This window comes from Macaca mulatta, chromosome 13 (genome assembly GCF_049350105.2).
Source record: "Macaca mulatta isolate MMU2019108-1 chromosome 13, T2T-MMU8v2.0, whole genome shotgun sequence".
Classification (NCBI taxonomy): domain Eukaryota; kingdom Metazoa; phylum Chordata; class Mammalia; order Primates; family Cercopithecidae; genus Macaca; species Macaca mulatta.
In genome coordinates, this window is record NC_133418.1 from 45,596,408 (window position 1) to 45,608,819 (window position 12,412).

A 12,412-nucleotide genomic window follows, 5' to 3' on the forward strand; every position below is an offset into this window, starting at 1 on the left:
TATTGTCTTACCAACTCCAGTCCTGACTGAGGCAAGAATATGTTTCTAGGCCACAGGATAAAAAACCCACTGGGGCGTTTCATGACACTAACTTAAGAAAGTGAGTCTATTCAGTCCTGTAGGAACAAGGTAACTAACCATGTAGTCCGTGGAGTGATCCTGGCTCTCAAACCCGTGTGTTCCTTGTTCATGGCAAGGTAGGCACAAAAATTGAAAGAAGGGTTTTAGAAAAATTTATACCAACATGACAATTAATTTTTATTGAATCAAAAAATTAAAAAACAAAAAGGTCTTACATGTGTTTTTTTAATATTTCATTTTTTATTAATTTATTTTTAAAAATTTAATTCCTAGAATAGTTTCAGATTTACAAAGTTATTGTGTAGATGTACTTGCTTCTATTTTCCGAAATAAATTATAAACAATTGGTATCATTTCTTTTTTAAATGTCTAGTAGAATTCACCAGTAAAATGATGTACACCTCTGTTTTCTCTTGTGGAAGGATTTAAATTACTGATTAAATTTATTTAACAAATATAGGCCTATTGAGATTATCTATTTCTACTTGAGTTTTAATGATTTGTATCTTTCAAGAAGCTAATTTGTTTTATCTAAATTACAAATTTTGGGACATAGAGCTGTTTGTAGTATTCCTTTACTATCTTTTAAAAATTATTATTATACTTTAAGTTCTGGGATAAATGTGCAGAATGTGCAGGTTTGCTACATAGGTATACACATGCTATGGTTGTTTGCTGCATCCATCAACCCATCATCTACATTAGGTATTTTCTCCTAATGCTATTCCTCCTGTAGCTCCCCACACACCGACAGGCCCTGGTGTGTGATGTTTTCCTACCTGTGTCCATGTGTTTTCACTGTTCAACTCCCACTTATGAGTGAGAACATGCGGTGTTTGGTTTTCTGTTCCTGAGTTATTTTGCTGAGAATGATGGTTTCCAGCTTCATCCATGTCCCTGCAAAGGACAACGAACTCCTTCTTTTTAATGACTGCATAGTATTCCATGTTGTATATGTGCCAAATTTTCTTTATCCAGTTTATCATTGATGGGCATTTGGGTTGGTTCCAAGTCTTTGCTGTGGTGAATAGTGCTGCAATAAACAAACATGTGCATGTGCCTTTATACTAGAATGATTTATATTCCTTTGGGTATATACCCAGTAACGGGATTGCTGGATCAAATGGTATTTCCGGTTCTAGATCCTTGAGGAATTGTCACACTGTCTTCCAAAATGGTTGAACTAATTTACACTACCACCAACAGTGTAAAAGTGTTTCTATTTCTCCACACCCTCTCCAGCATCTGTTGTTTTCTGACTTTTTAATGATCACCATTCTAACTGGTGTAAGATATTGGTGTGAAGTATCTCATTGTGGTTTTGATTTGCATTTCTCTAATGACCAGCGATGATGAGCTTTTTTTCATATGTTTGTTGGCTGCATAAATGTCTTCTTTTCAGAAGTGTCTGTTCATATCCTTTGCTCACTTTTTGATGGAGTTGTTTGTTTTTCCTTGTAAATTTGTTTAAGTTCTTTGTAGATTCTGGATATTAGCCCTTGGTCAGATGGATAGATTGCAAAAATTTTCTCCCATTCTATAGGTTGCAAATTGACAAACGGGATCTAATTGCTTCTGCACAGCAAAAGAAACTATCATCAGAGTGAACAGGCAACCTACTATCTTTTTTTCATCAGTGGATTCAGTAGTGATGACCTCTGTATTAGGTTCCTTTTGCTACTGTAGCAAATTCCCTGAAATACAGCTGCTTAAATAGCATAGATTTATTTTCTTTCAGTCCTGAAGAACAGAAGTGGTTAAGACATTTACAGGTCTCAAATCAAGATGTTGGCATGACTGTTTCCTTCTGGAGGCACGAGAAGAAAATCCATTCTTGCCTATTCCAGGTTTTAGAGGCTGCATGTGGCCCTTTCAGCCATCTTCAAATAAAGCTGCATAATCTTTTGTCTCCCCTCTGACTTTCTGCCTCCCTCTCATAAAGACCTTGTGATTGTACTGGAATTTGTAATGCCCCTCTTGATTTCAGAAAAGTAGTATGTTAACTTCCTGTAAGTTAATCAAAAGAAAGTTAATCAAAAGCTTTCTTTTGATTAATGTTGGCATGGTATATCTTCCTCCACCCCTTTACTTTGATCATACCTGAGGATGTGTGTTGCAAGTGGTTTTATGATAGACAACGTACAGTAGGGTCTTTCTTAAAAAAATCCCTCTGACAGTCTCTTTCTTTCTATTGACACATTTAGATCACCCAGATTTAAAGTGATTATTGATACAGTTGGAATAGCATTTATCACGTTTATAACTGTTTCCTATAAGATCACTTACTCTGTTCAGTTTTTTTCTTCCCTTTTTATGCATTCACTGGTTTTAATTGAACAGTTTATATTATTCTATTTTATTCACTCTCTTATATCTTAATTGTATTTTATTTTAAATTTTTGTAGCAGTTGCTATAGAGTGTGCAATATACATTTACAACTAATGCAAGTCCACTGTCAAATAATTTATAGTGCTTCACTTGTAGCGCAGAAACTTAGAACAAAGCACTCCAAATTTCTCCCTCTCATCCTTTATGACATTGCTATCATTCATCTCACTTGTTCATGTGCTGCACTCACAGGAAACAGTTACTATATTTCCTTTAAGCCAATGGTTATCTATTAGCTTGATGAAAAATGAGGTAAACAAAATATTTCATTTAACTTTTTTATGCCTTTAACACTCTTCTTTAAGTAGATCTGAGTTTCAGACTTATATCATTTCTCTTCCCTCCCCCCCCAAAAAAACTTCTTTCAATATTTCTTCCAAAGCAGTTCTGCTGAAAATAAATTCCATTTTTTGTTTGTCAGAGAAAGTCTTTTATTTCTCATTCACTTTTGAAGGATAATTTTGCTGGCTATAAAATTCTAGTTTGGTTGTTATGCCGTCTAATTCGTTAAGTAGTCTATTCCACTAATGGTTTGTGATGAGAAATCTGTTCTAATTCTTGTCCTTGATCCTCTATCGTAAACTGTCCCCCAAACTCTCTGGATTCTTTCAAGATTTTCTCTTAGTCTTTGGTTTACTGAAAATTGAATATGATATGCCTAGGATTGGTTTTTGGTATTTATTCTACTTGCTGTTCTCTGAGCTTCTTGGATCCAGGGTTTGGTGTCTGTCATTAGTTTTGGAAAATGCATGATCATTATTACTTAAAATTTTTCTTTTGCTTCTTTTTTTCTTCTTCTTCTTATATTGCAATTATATATATATATTAGAGTTTAAAAATTATCCCACAGTTCTTGGATATTCTGTTCTACTTATTCACTCTATTTTCTGTTTGCATTTTAGTTTGGGAAGTTTCTGTTGACTTATTTTCAAGCTTAATGATTCTTTACTTGGCCAGGTCCAGTCTACAGATAAGCCCTTCAAAAACATCCTGGTTGGGAGGCTGAGGCGGGTGAATCACCGCAAATCAGGAGTTCGAGACCAGCCTGGCCTCTGGTCTCTGGTGAAACCTAGTCTCTACTAAAAATACAAAAATTAGCTGGGTGTGGTGACAGGCGGCTGTACTCCCAGCGACTCAGGAGGCTGAGGCAGGAAAATTGCTTGACCTCAGGAGGTGGAGGTTGCAGTGAGCCGAGATTGTGCCACTGCACTCCAGCCTGGGCGACAGACTGAGACTCCATCTCTAAAAAAAAAAAATTCCTTTGTTTTTATTATATTGCTTTTGATGTGTAGCATTGTCTTTTGATTCTTTTACACAGTGTCTATTTTTCTGCATAGATTATGCGTCTTTTCTTTCCCATGGTCCATTTTCTTCATCATGGCCCTTATCACATCAATCATAGTTATTTTAAGTTTCCTAATAGTTCCAAAATCTGTACCATATTTGAGTCTGGTTTTGATGTTTGCTTTATCTCTTCAGATCATGTTTTTTTCTTATTGTTCAGCAAAATTTTTAGTTTCTCTTGAAAGCTTCACTTGATGTATTGAGTAATAATAACTGAAGTGAAAGATGTTTAGTATAAGACTTTTCATTAATCTCACTAGGATTTAGTTTGTGCTTAATGTTTGCCAGAGCTGTAAGTGCAAGAGGCTTAAAATTTCTCTCGTGTCCCTGTTTTTGTCTTTCCTATTGCCTTTGTCATTTCCTAATAATTCTTTCTTAAGCAGTGGACTTTGCAGCTCCTCAGTTGTGATCTATTGTCATTAAACTGTATCTCTATTGATGTGGTAGTGTCTGAGCAAGGGGAAGTATGATATAATTTTATGATTAAATCTCAGTATTTGTGTGAGTCTATGCCCCAGGGTCATGACTTTCAAAAATGTTTCTTAACTCTCTTTCTGTTAGGTAAGATGAAAGGCTAGATGGAGTGGACTTCAATGCACTGCTGCTTAGGCCTGATAAGACGCTCATTAGGTCTTTTTACCTGGAAGTAGGTCTTTGTTATTCAGAATGCTCTGGGCTGATTTAGAAATGATTTCTTTTCTCCTCCTCCTGCCAAAGCCATGAGAGAATTATTCGTGACTCCACCAAGAGAACCTGTTGGGGTTCCTGAAGGTAAAATCCATGAAGGTGTGAGGGCTTTCCTAGGAGTGCAATGTCCATGAGTTTCTCACTCTTAATGCCAAGCTGCACTCAACATCCAGCAGTTTTTCAAAATCACCATTTAAGTGTTCCTAACAGCTTGTAGCTCTAGAGGCTTTTGCTCCAGGTAAGCAGAAATGTAAACAACTCTCCGTATTTGGGTGCTTTTCCAGATATTGGGGTACCAACTTGCCCTGCTACCTCAGTTCTCTCACTAGCCCAAAGGAAAGTTGTCGATTTTAAGTTTATTCAGATTTTCTTGTTTTAAAGAAAAGAGTAGCAGGCTCCAAAGCTCTTTATGTCAACATTGTAACCAGAAGTTTAAGTAATTCATTTTTCACTGTATTTTATAAAAGTCGCCATGCAACACAGATTGCAAATTAATGGGGAAAAAAAAAAAGATCCTTCACAGAAAATTATTTGAGAAGTTCTGTTTTAAGCAATGTCAGACTCCCCTAGGACTGATTGTGTCACAACATCAGGGACAATGTGTGGGCAGTGAGTGTGTGGAGAAGCACTGTCTTCATTTCTTCATGACACAAACCCTGCCTGAGCAGGGCCCACACCTTCATCACAAATACACTGATGGGGACATTCACATAGTAATTTCCCCTTAGGCCTGGGTGAAATTGGGAGAAGCCAAGACTCAGTGTTTTGTCCGCCAGCTTCGCCCTCCTCTTCCAAAGGCTCTTACTATAAGAATGAAACAAAAGCATACGAGTATAAAGTAACATTTTTATTATTATTCTCTGAGATCTCAGGACATGGAAGACAGAGAGGAGCCTGAAATGAAGGTGAGTAAAAGGGAAAAAGAAGGAGAATCATGACCAGGTGGTCAGGTAGGGCAGTTTGGGGAGAATATTCTCTTCCAGGGTGAGTCTTCACACTGGTCTCATGTGCATGATGAGCTGCACACCAAGCTCAGGCTGCTGACTTCCCATCTGCCCTAGTCCTTGAACTTGCAGACATAGGGTAACTTTGCATCACAATTATAATCTTTCCACTTCAGAAATCCTAGGGAGACAGAATATAAAAGGCATGGGGCTGGGGGAACTTGTGAACCCAATGAAGAGGCATCCCAGGTTTTAGCCTAGGATTTAAAGCTTTTTTCTCATCTTCACCAGTTTCTTAATCCAGGAGAATGAGACTCAAAGAAAGCAGAGATGAGAGGAGATGGGAGAAGACACATCAACGCTGCATTTCCTAGCTGAAAAGAATTTCCTGAAGGTCAGGCCTAGAAATTGGGGATGAGGAGCGGAAAGTGCTGGGAAGAGGCAGCTCTTCTGTTTCTTACCTGTGCTTCTTGACAGGCTCCCACAGTGGCCAGGGTTTAAGATGGTGGAGGGATTTTTCTCCCATGCAAAGTAATTCATCACATCAGTGCTACTCCACTCCCATCCATCTCCATCAGGCTCTGAACTCTATAAAGAAGAGGAGGCAGCCAGGTGAAGAAAATGGCCATTGCAGCTCTCTTTGCAAGGCCCCTGAGCTGTAACACCTGATTCCTCCCCAGCATCAGGGATTTTGGTCTGCTCTTCCAGATGCTGCCCTAGAGTCCTCTGCACTGGAACCGCTTCCTTAACTCCTCATTGCTATTGGAAAATCCCAGCCAATAAACACAAGACCTTTGGAATCATTCAAGGTAATATGTTACTTATAGAAGAATAATTGCTGTAGCATTTGTGATTAGCCTGTGAACCTCAAAGATAATGTCTATTCTGTATGGGGGAGCAAAAATTGGTCCTATCTTAATTGAGAACTCCCTCAGAATAATAGATGCAGACTCCCTGAAGCTCAGCTAATTGATTTGTAAGGATTCACATGAGAAATCTGTAAAAGTTTTACAAGAGTCTGATTAATTTTATTTAAAGACTAGGGACCTCCACAGAATTCAGATCTTCAGCTGCCTCGTGGGCTTCCTAGTCTTCCAAATGTCTCCCAGAATCTGAGCTCCAGTGCTCCCTGAAGTACTTCCTGGCAGGGACAGGGGACAGGAAGTGGATCTGGGCAACAATAGCACCTTGAGAGGTAACAGAGAGGGGAGGATATACTCACACCTGTGTGGGGTCATGGAGCCCAATCCAGACGTATGAGTAGCTGTTACTAATGCTCCTCACCAGGGAGGACACGAAGGATCCCTCAGCCCCACTGAGCACAGACACCAGGTTTCCAGAGGGCCGTTTCTGGCAGGTCAGCTTTGAGGGAGACAAAGAGAATGAGAGGGAGCCTGAGACCCGCTGGGGGAGAGCAGGACAAAGGGAGGTGGGAGGAGGACTATGTGAAAGATAAGCGTGTTCATCCTCATTCCCAATGAACTCTCCTGAATGGAGATCCTCCTCCCGCTGAGACTTGCATGGATTTTCCCCTGTTACCTCCAATCCCACATCTAAACACTCACATCTGCATCCATCCAGGATTTTGGTGACAAAAACAAGGCATAGCAGTGGGAGCCATAGGCCTTGGAGCCTTTGGGACAGTGGATCCGCGCAGAGGGCAGTTCCTTCTGGGGTTCTTCACCTGAGGTGGAAGAGGAGGGAGAGGGTAAAATGAAGAGTGGGGGTTGAGGTGGAAGATGACCTTGGGGAATATCTAGGTCTGCCCTTGGGGAGGAAGACCACATTCCTGACACCCCTTAATCTTCCCTTGTGTTTTCAGAAGTTCTTTATCTCAAAATAGTAAATGGGGCACCATCTAGTCTCTTATTACCCTTTCCCCTTATTCAACCATTCAATACTCTCCTCACTCTGGGCTGTCTCTACACTGGGTCCTCCAGTCATTGTCCCTCCCCACATCTCATTACTGACCCTCCACACTTTCTCACCAGTCTATATTGGAGTCCACTGACTAAATGGAAGCCATCTCATTCCACTGTTAGTGGACCACCGTGGAGCCTCCCACTGCAAGTTAACCTGAAGGAAGGAGTGATGATGCAGGAACTGCAGGCAGGTACATTAGACACTACGTCATTACCCATGTGACACACAGGAGCCTTCCTCCTCTTCTTGGCTCTGAAGATTCATAGGAAACCCTGTGCTAGAGGCAGAGCAATCTCACCTTGAAGTGAGACAGGAGCACTAAGTAGGAAAGCAGCATCCAAGATAAGCTGGGCAGGGCCATGGGAGGCAACATGGTGTCTGTGACTTGAGGAGGTAGTCAGGAGTCCCTAAAGGAAGCGTGGTCAGTGGGAGAACACACAGATACCCTACAGCCTCATGTCTTTTTCCTTGTCTAGTCCCCTAGGACTAAAGTGATCTTGGTCACATCCATCATCTTCTACAGTTCTGAATGAGTTGGAATCTGTGTACTCTCCCATCCCCGAGCCCTCCCAGGACAGCCTTGCTGAGTCTCAGAGTTCTTGTGCTCCCTGAGGAAGGGAACCTCCCATGCATTCTCCTGTATCGTGTGCAGTAGCCCCTCCCTGGGTCTCATCTTCTCTCAGCTCCCCTTTACCTCTCTGGTGGGATATGGTATGGCTTGTCTGGTCAGGAAAGACTGGGTTTTTTTATAAGAGGATCTCAAGGATGGTCATTGGAGTGAATAATGGCAATATGTAGGCGGGACAGGGGTCATGGGGAGGGCTTGGCATTGGTTCAAAAGATAATGCTAAGGGGAGGAGACTCCTCCTGGCAAAGGCTGGGAATTGTCAGAGATGTTGCCTTTTTCTCTGTAGCAGACCAGCACTTTCCCCACAAACAGTTGAAGTTTGCACTTTTCCCACCCTCTTCCAGATATCTTCTTCTGAGAAACTTAAGGGAATAAAGGCAGTCTTGTGAGCCTGGTATTACATAGTTTAGAAAATATTATGATATTACATAGTTATGAGAAATGTCAAAAGTTCGCTTTTGATCAATCAACCTGCCAGGAACTCACTTCTATAGGCATACATATGAATTTCTTTATACCTTATCTAGTAACATTTAAAATAAATTAATAAACAAAAATTGGGTGGGCATTAAAATTATATGTTTTGGCAAAGACAATGTATTAGTCGAAATAAAGAAAGAATAGAAACCAGAAGAAGCAGCACTGGTTCAGAGTTGCTACTTCAACTTTGCAGCAAGATGTAAAAGTAGCTTGAAATAATCTCATGAGTCATTAGGCAAGTCAGGGTCTTATGGAACAGCAGTTAAATATATTTGCCTCCCAGCTACCTTTGTGTGAGAAGACCAAGAGATAGTTCGTTGGTTTATCGTATTTCTGAAGTGGCAGTTTGATACCTCAGAGTAGCATTCTTAGACTGTGATCTACACACGAATGGGGGTCTTCAGGGCCTGTTCGGAGTGGCTGTGCAATTATAATTGTCATAGTTATACTAAAGTGTTGTTTGTCACTTTTGCTATGTTGACATTTGCACTGATGAGACAAAAGAAATGGTGGATAGAAGTTCTGGTGCTTTAACATTAATCAAGGCAGTGGCACCAAATTGTATTGCTCATATCCACGTACTTGCAAGAAACAAAATACAGGCATTTTTACTTGAAAATGCCCTTGAACTTGATGAATCGGAGTAGTGAATTGGCTTCAGTAAATCTCAACCCTTGAATACATCTAGAGAGAATATTCTGTATGACTAGATGGAAAGCTGACATGCTAAAGTATAATGGTTGTCTTGAGGGAAATAATTTGTAATACTGAGTTTTAATTCACTATTTCATGGAACACCATTTTTACTTGAAAAATAAACCAAGACAAACTTTACTTATTGACATATTGGTATTTTGTTAACGTGTTTTCAGAAAAGATCAAAGTGAGTTAGTAAATGAATATTTTTAACTTTTCTCTTTTAATATGTATTATTATAAATATCAATAGCTCACATGAACAAAAATTTTTTTCTAGCATCCTCAATACTTTTAAGAGTGTAAAAGTGTCCTGAGATCAAACCAGTTTGAGACCTCTGGTTAACATCTAGCTGGCAATTTCCAGAAAATATAGGACATGGAGACAGTATTATATTACAACATAGGAATACCATTAGCAAAATTTAGAAGGTGGGAAATTCTACAGGACAAATAAGTACACTTCCCCAGCAAGTGAATTTAAGGAAATAAAACAACATATCACTCTTAACATGTGAAAAATATATCAATCAAATAAAATGTGTGAACCATGTTTGGATCTTGATTTGAACAAATTAAATAAAAAATATAAAACAATTGGGTAAAAGTGAGCATTTGATAATGTTAAGGGACTATATCATGTCCAGATGTAATTATAATACTGAAATAATATTATTTAAAATATCCTTATCATTTAAGATACATAGCACAATACTTACAGATGAAACGGTTATTCAAGATTTACTTCAAAATAATCTACCATGATAGAGATAAAGAAAGAGAGAGACAGATAAAACAAGAGAGGCCTTGAGGTCATGATAGTTGTTGCTTGGTGGTAGGTACATAATGAATCATAACACTACTGTCTTTGGGTTTTTATCTAAAATATCGGGGGAAATTTTTGAGAAAAAGAAAAATCCAGGGCCATTGTGAGAAAGAAATTTGAAGGACAATCTGACTCAAGAACAAAGATGCAAAGTTCTTGAACAAAACACAAAACAAATTGAATATTCATTGTTGTGTATAATAAATGAAGAGAAGGAAGAGTTAATCTTGGAAATGTAATGATAGTTTATTATGATCAACTATTAATGCAATTTCCAAGTTCAGAAATTAAAAGAGAAAAAAAACAGTCATTTTAAAACAACAAAATCATTAAGTGAAATTCAAAACCTATTAGTAACTGAAAAGAAGTCTTAGAAACAAGAGACAGGAATAGCTTTAACACAGTAAAGAAATCTATAGAGACTGAAAAGTAAAATACTGAAAAGACTTCCTTAAAAAATCAGAAATGTAAAAATGTACCACCCTCATTGATTCTATTTAACAATACGGTGTGATAGAAAGTACACTTAGAAAATAAAAAAAAATTTAAACAGGGTAAGAGTAAATTAAATTGTCACTACTTGCATATGACACGCTGTCTCCATAGAAAACCCAGGAGACTCTTCAAATTAATTATTAGAATTAATGGATAAGTTTAGTAAACAAGAAGAATGTGAGATCAACATATAAATCTCAAATGAATGTTTATATTCCAACAATAGAGTTAGAAAAGGTATTTTTAAGAAATATACTGTTTTTAATAGTAAGAAAAATATGAAGGATCTGGAAATATATCCAACAAAAATAGTCAAGACCACATAAAACTTTTTAAACTTTAATGAAGGATTTAATATATGAAGAAATATATCATGTTTTGGAGAGACAGATTCAATACCCTGAAGAGGTTACTTTTCCCTACACAGATGGTCTCTGATTTATGATAGTTCTACTTACAATTTTTCTACCGTATTATGGTGGGAAAGTGATATGCATTTCCTAGAAACCTTATTTCAGATTTTGAATATTGATCTTTTACTGGGCTAGCAATATGCAGTACGGTACTCTCTCATGATGCCTCAGCATACGCAGCAAGCACTGCCCTGTGGCAATATCATCTCGAAAGTAAACAGTTGATACTCCACAGTGTACTGTGTTTTCAGATGATTTTGCCCAACGGTGAATGCAGGAGGTTTGCTTGGGGGCCATCTTAATAGCTGGCTATCAGAATTCGAAACTGGTACTTTAATAGTCAAGGGCTTGGCCCTTTCTCCCTTCCTCCTAGTAGACCATTTTGAATCTCCATAATGCCACTTGTACACAGGAGGAGGAACTTCACTCAATTTTGTCCAGTAGTCCTCAAATTTCAGATAAACTTGAATATATGGTGGGAGCAGAAGACAGGGTGTTTATCTTCTGTTACTGACTCTATGGCCCTACCTATTCAAAATGATCAGTAATGAATATGAATTTATCATTACGCTCCCCTTCAAACTTTACTGATGATTTCTCCATTATCTACTCTTCTGATTTCATATTGGTACAAAAAAACTATCCCAAGGTTAGTGGCATAAAAGAGTTTGTTATTACTTCTCATGGTTCTGTGAGGTGATTAGGATCGTCTGGGTGGTTCTCCCTTGGGAATCATGCAGTTGCATATAATGGCTGGAACTGGAGTCATATGAAGCATCAAATGGACAGGTCTTCAAAGATGATTACACACATGCACATCAGTTGATCTGGTTATTGCCTGAGAGCTGAGCTGGGACTGCTAAAGAGAATTACAATGCAGTGGCCCTGTGCCTTGAACTTCTTACAGCATGGAGGTGTCAGGATAGTAGAACTTCTTTATTGTTGGTCAGGGCTCCAAGAGGGCAAAGCAGAAGCTGCTGGTCCTTTTGGGCTAGGTCATGAAACAATATAATGCTATTTCCATTATACTCTGTTGATCAAGCGTGAGTTTGTATTCTCAGGACCTAGCACATTAAACCCTCAATAATACTTATTTAATAAATTAATATGTTCATTCACAATGATTTTAGCAATTAGCTGCTTTTAACCTCAAAATGTTACAGGCTGATAAGACTTCACTTTTAATTTTATTTCTTTCATTAAATCTGTTATTTTGAGTAGGTGACTTTATTCCCCCTGGACCTGTGTTTCTTAATTTTCCAATGATGATGTTGGACGAAGAGAACACTGAGATATATTCTATAATTTTCCTATTATTGATCAGAATGCTGGCATATTATGAATGTGGGTTAAGAGATTTCCTGGAAAACAGTTACTGCTTTCGTATTTAAATCTCAGACAACCTTTGGGAAGGCCATCTTCTTATTGTATCAGACAGTTTATTCGTGAGCAAGCTTTGGAAAAAGTAAACTATTATAAAACAGTCTGGAAATTGAGCCATTACAGA

General features: G+C 38.4%; 1 protein-coding gene across 1 annotated transcript; it reads right to left on the reverse strand.

Moving 5' to 3' along the window:
* Nucleotides 1-5,327: 5,327 nt before the first annotated feature.
* On the reverse strand, nucleotides 5,328-11,508 carry REG3G (regenerating family member 3 gamma). Its single transcript, XM_077958764.1, has 6 exons — nucleotides 11,475-11,508; nucleotides 11,093-11,368; nucleotides 7,011-7,129; nucleotides 6,670-6,807; nucleotides 5,907-6,033; nucleotides 5,328-5,626 (listed from the first exon to the last, which is right to left on the reverse strand). The coding sequence occupies exons 1-6, from the start codon at nucleotides 11,506-11,508 to the stop codon at nucleotides 5,559-5,561; spliced, it is 762 nt and encodes a 253-aa protein (XP_077814890.1). The 3' UTR covers nucleotides 5,328-5,558.
* Between the last annotated feature and the right edge of the window lie 904 nt (nucleotides 11,509-12,412).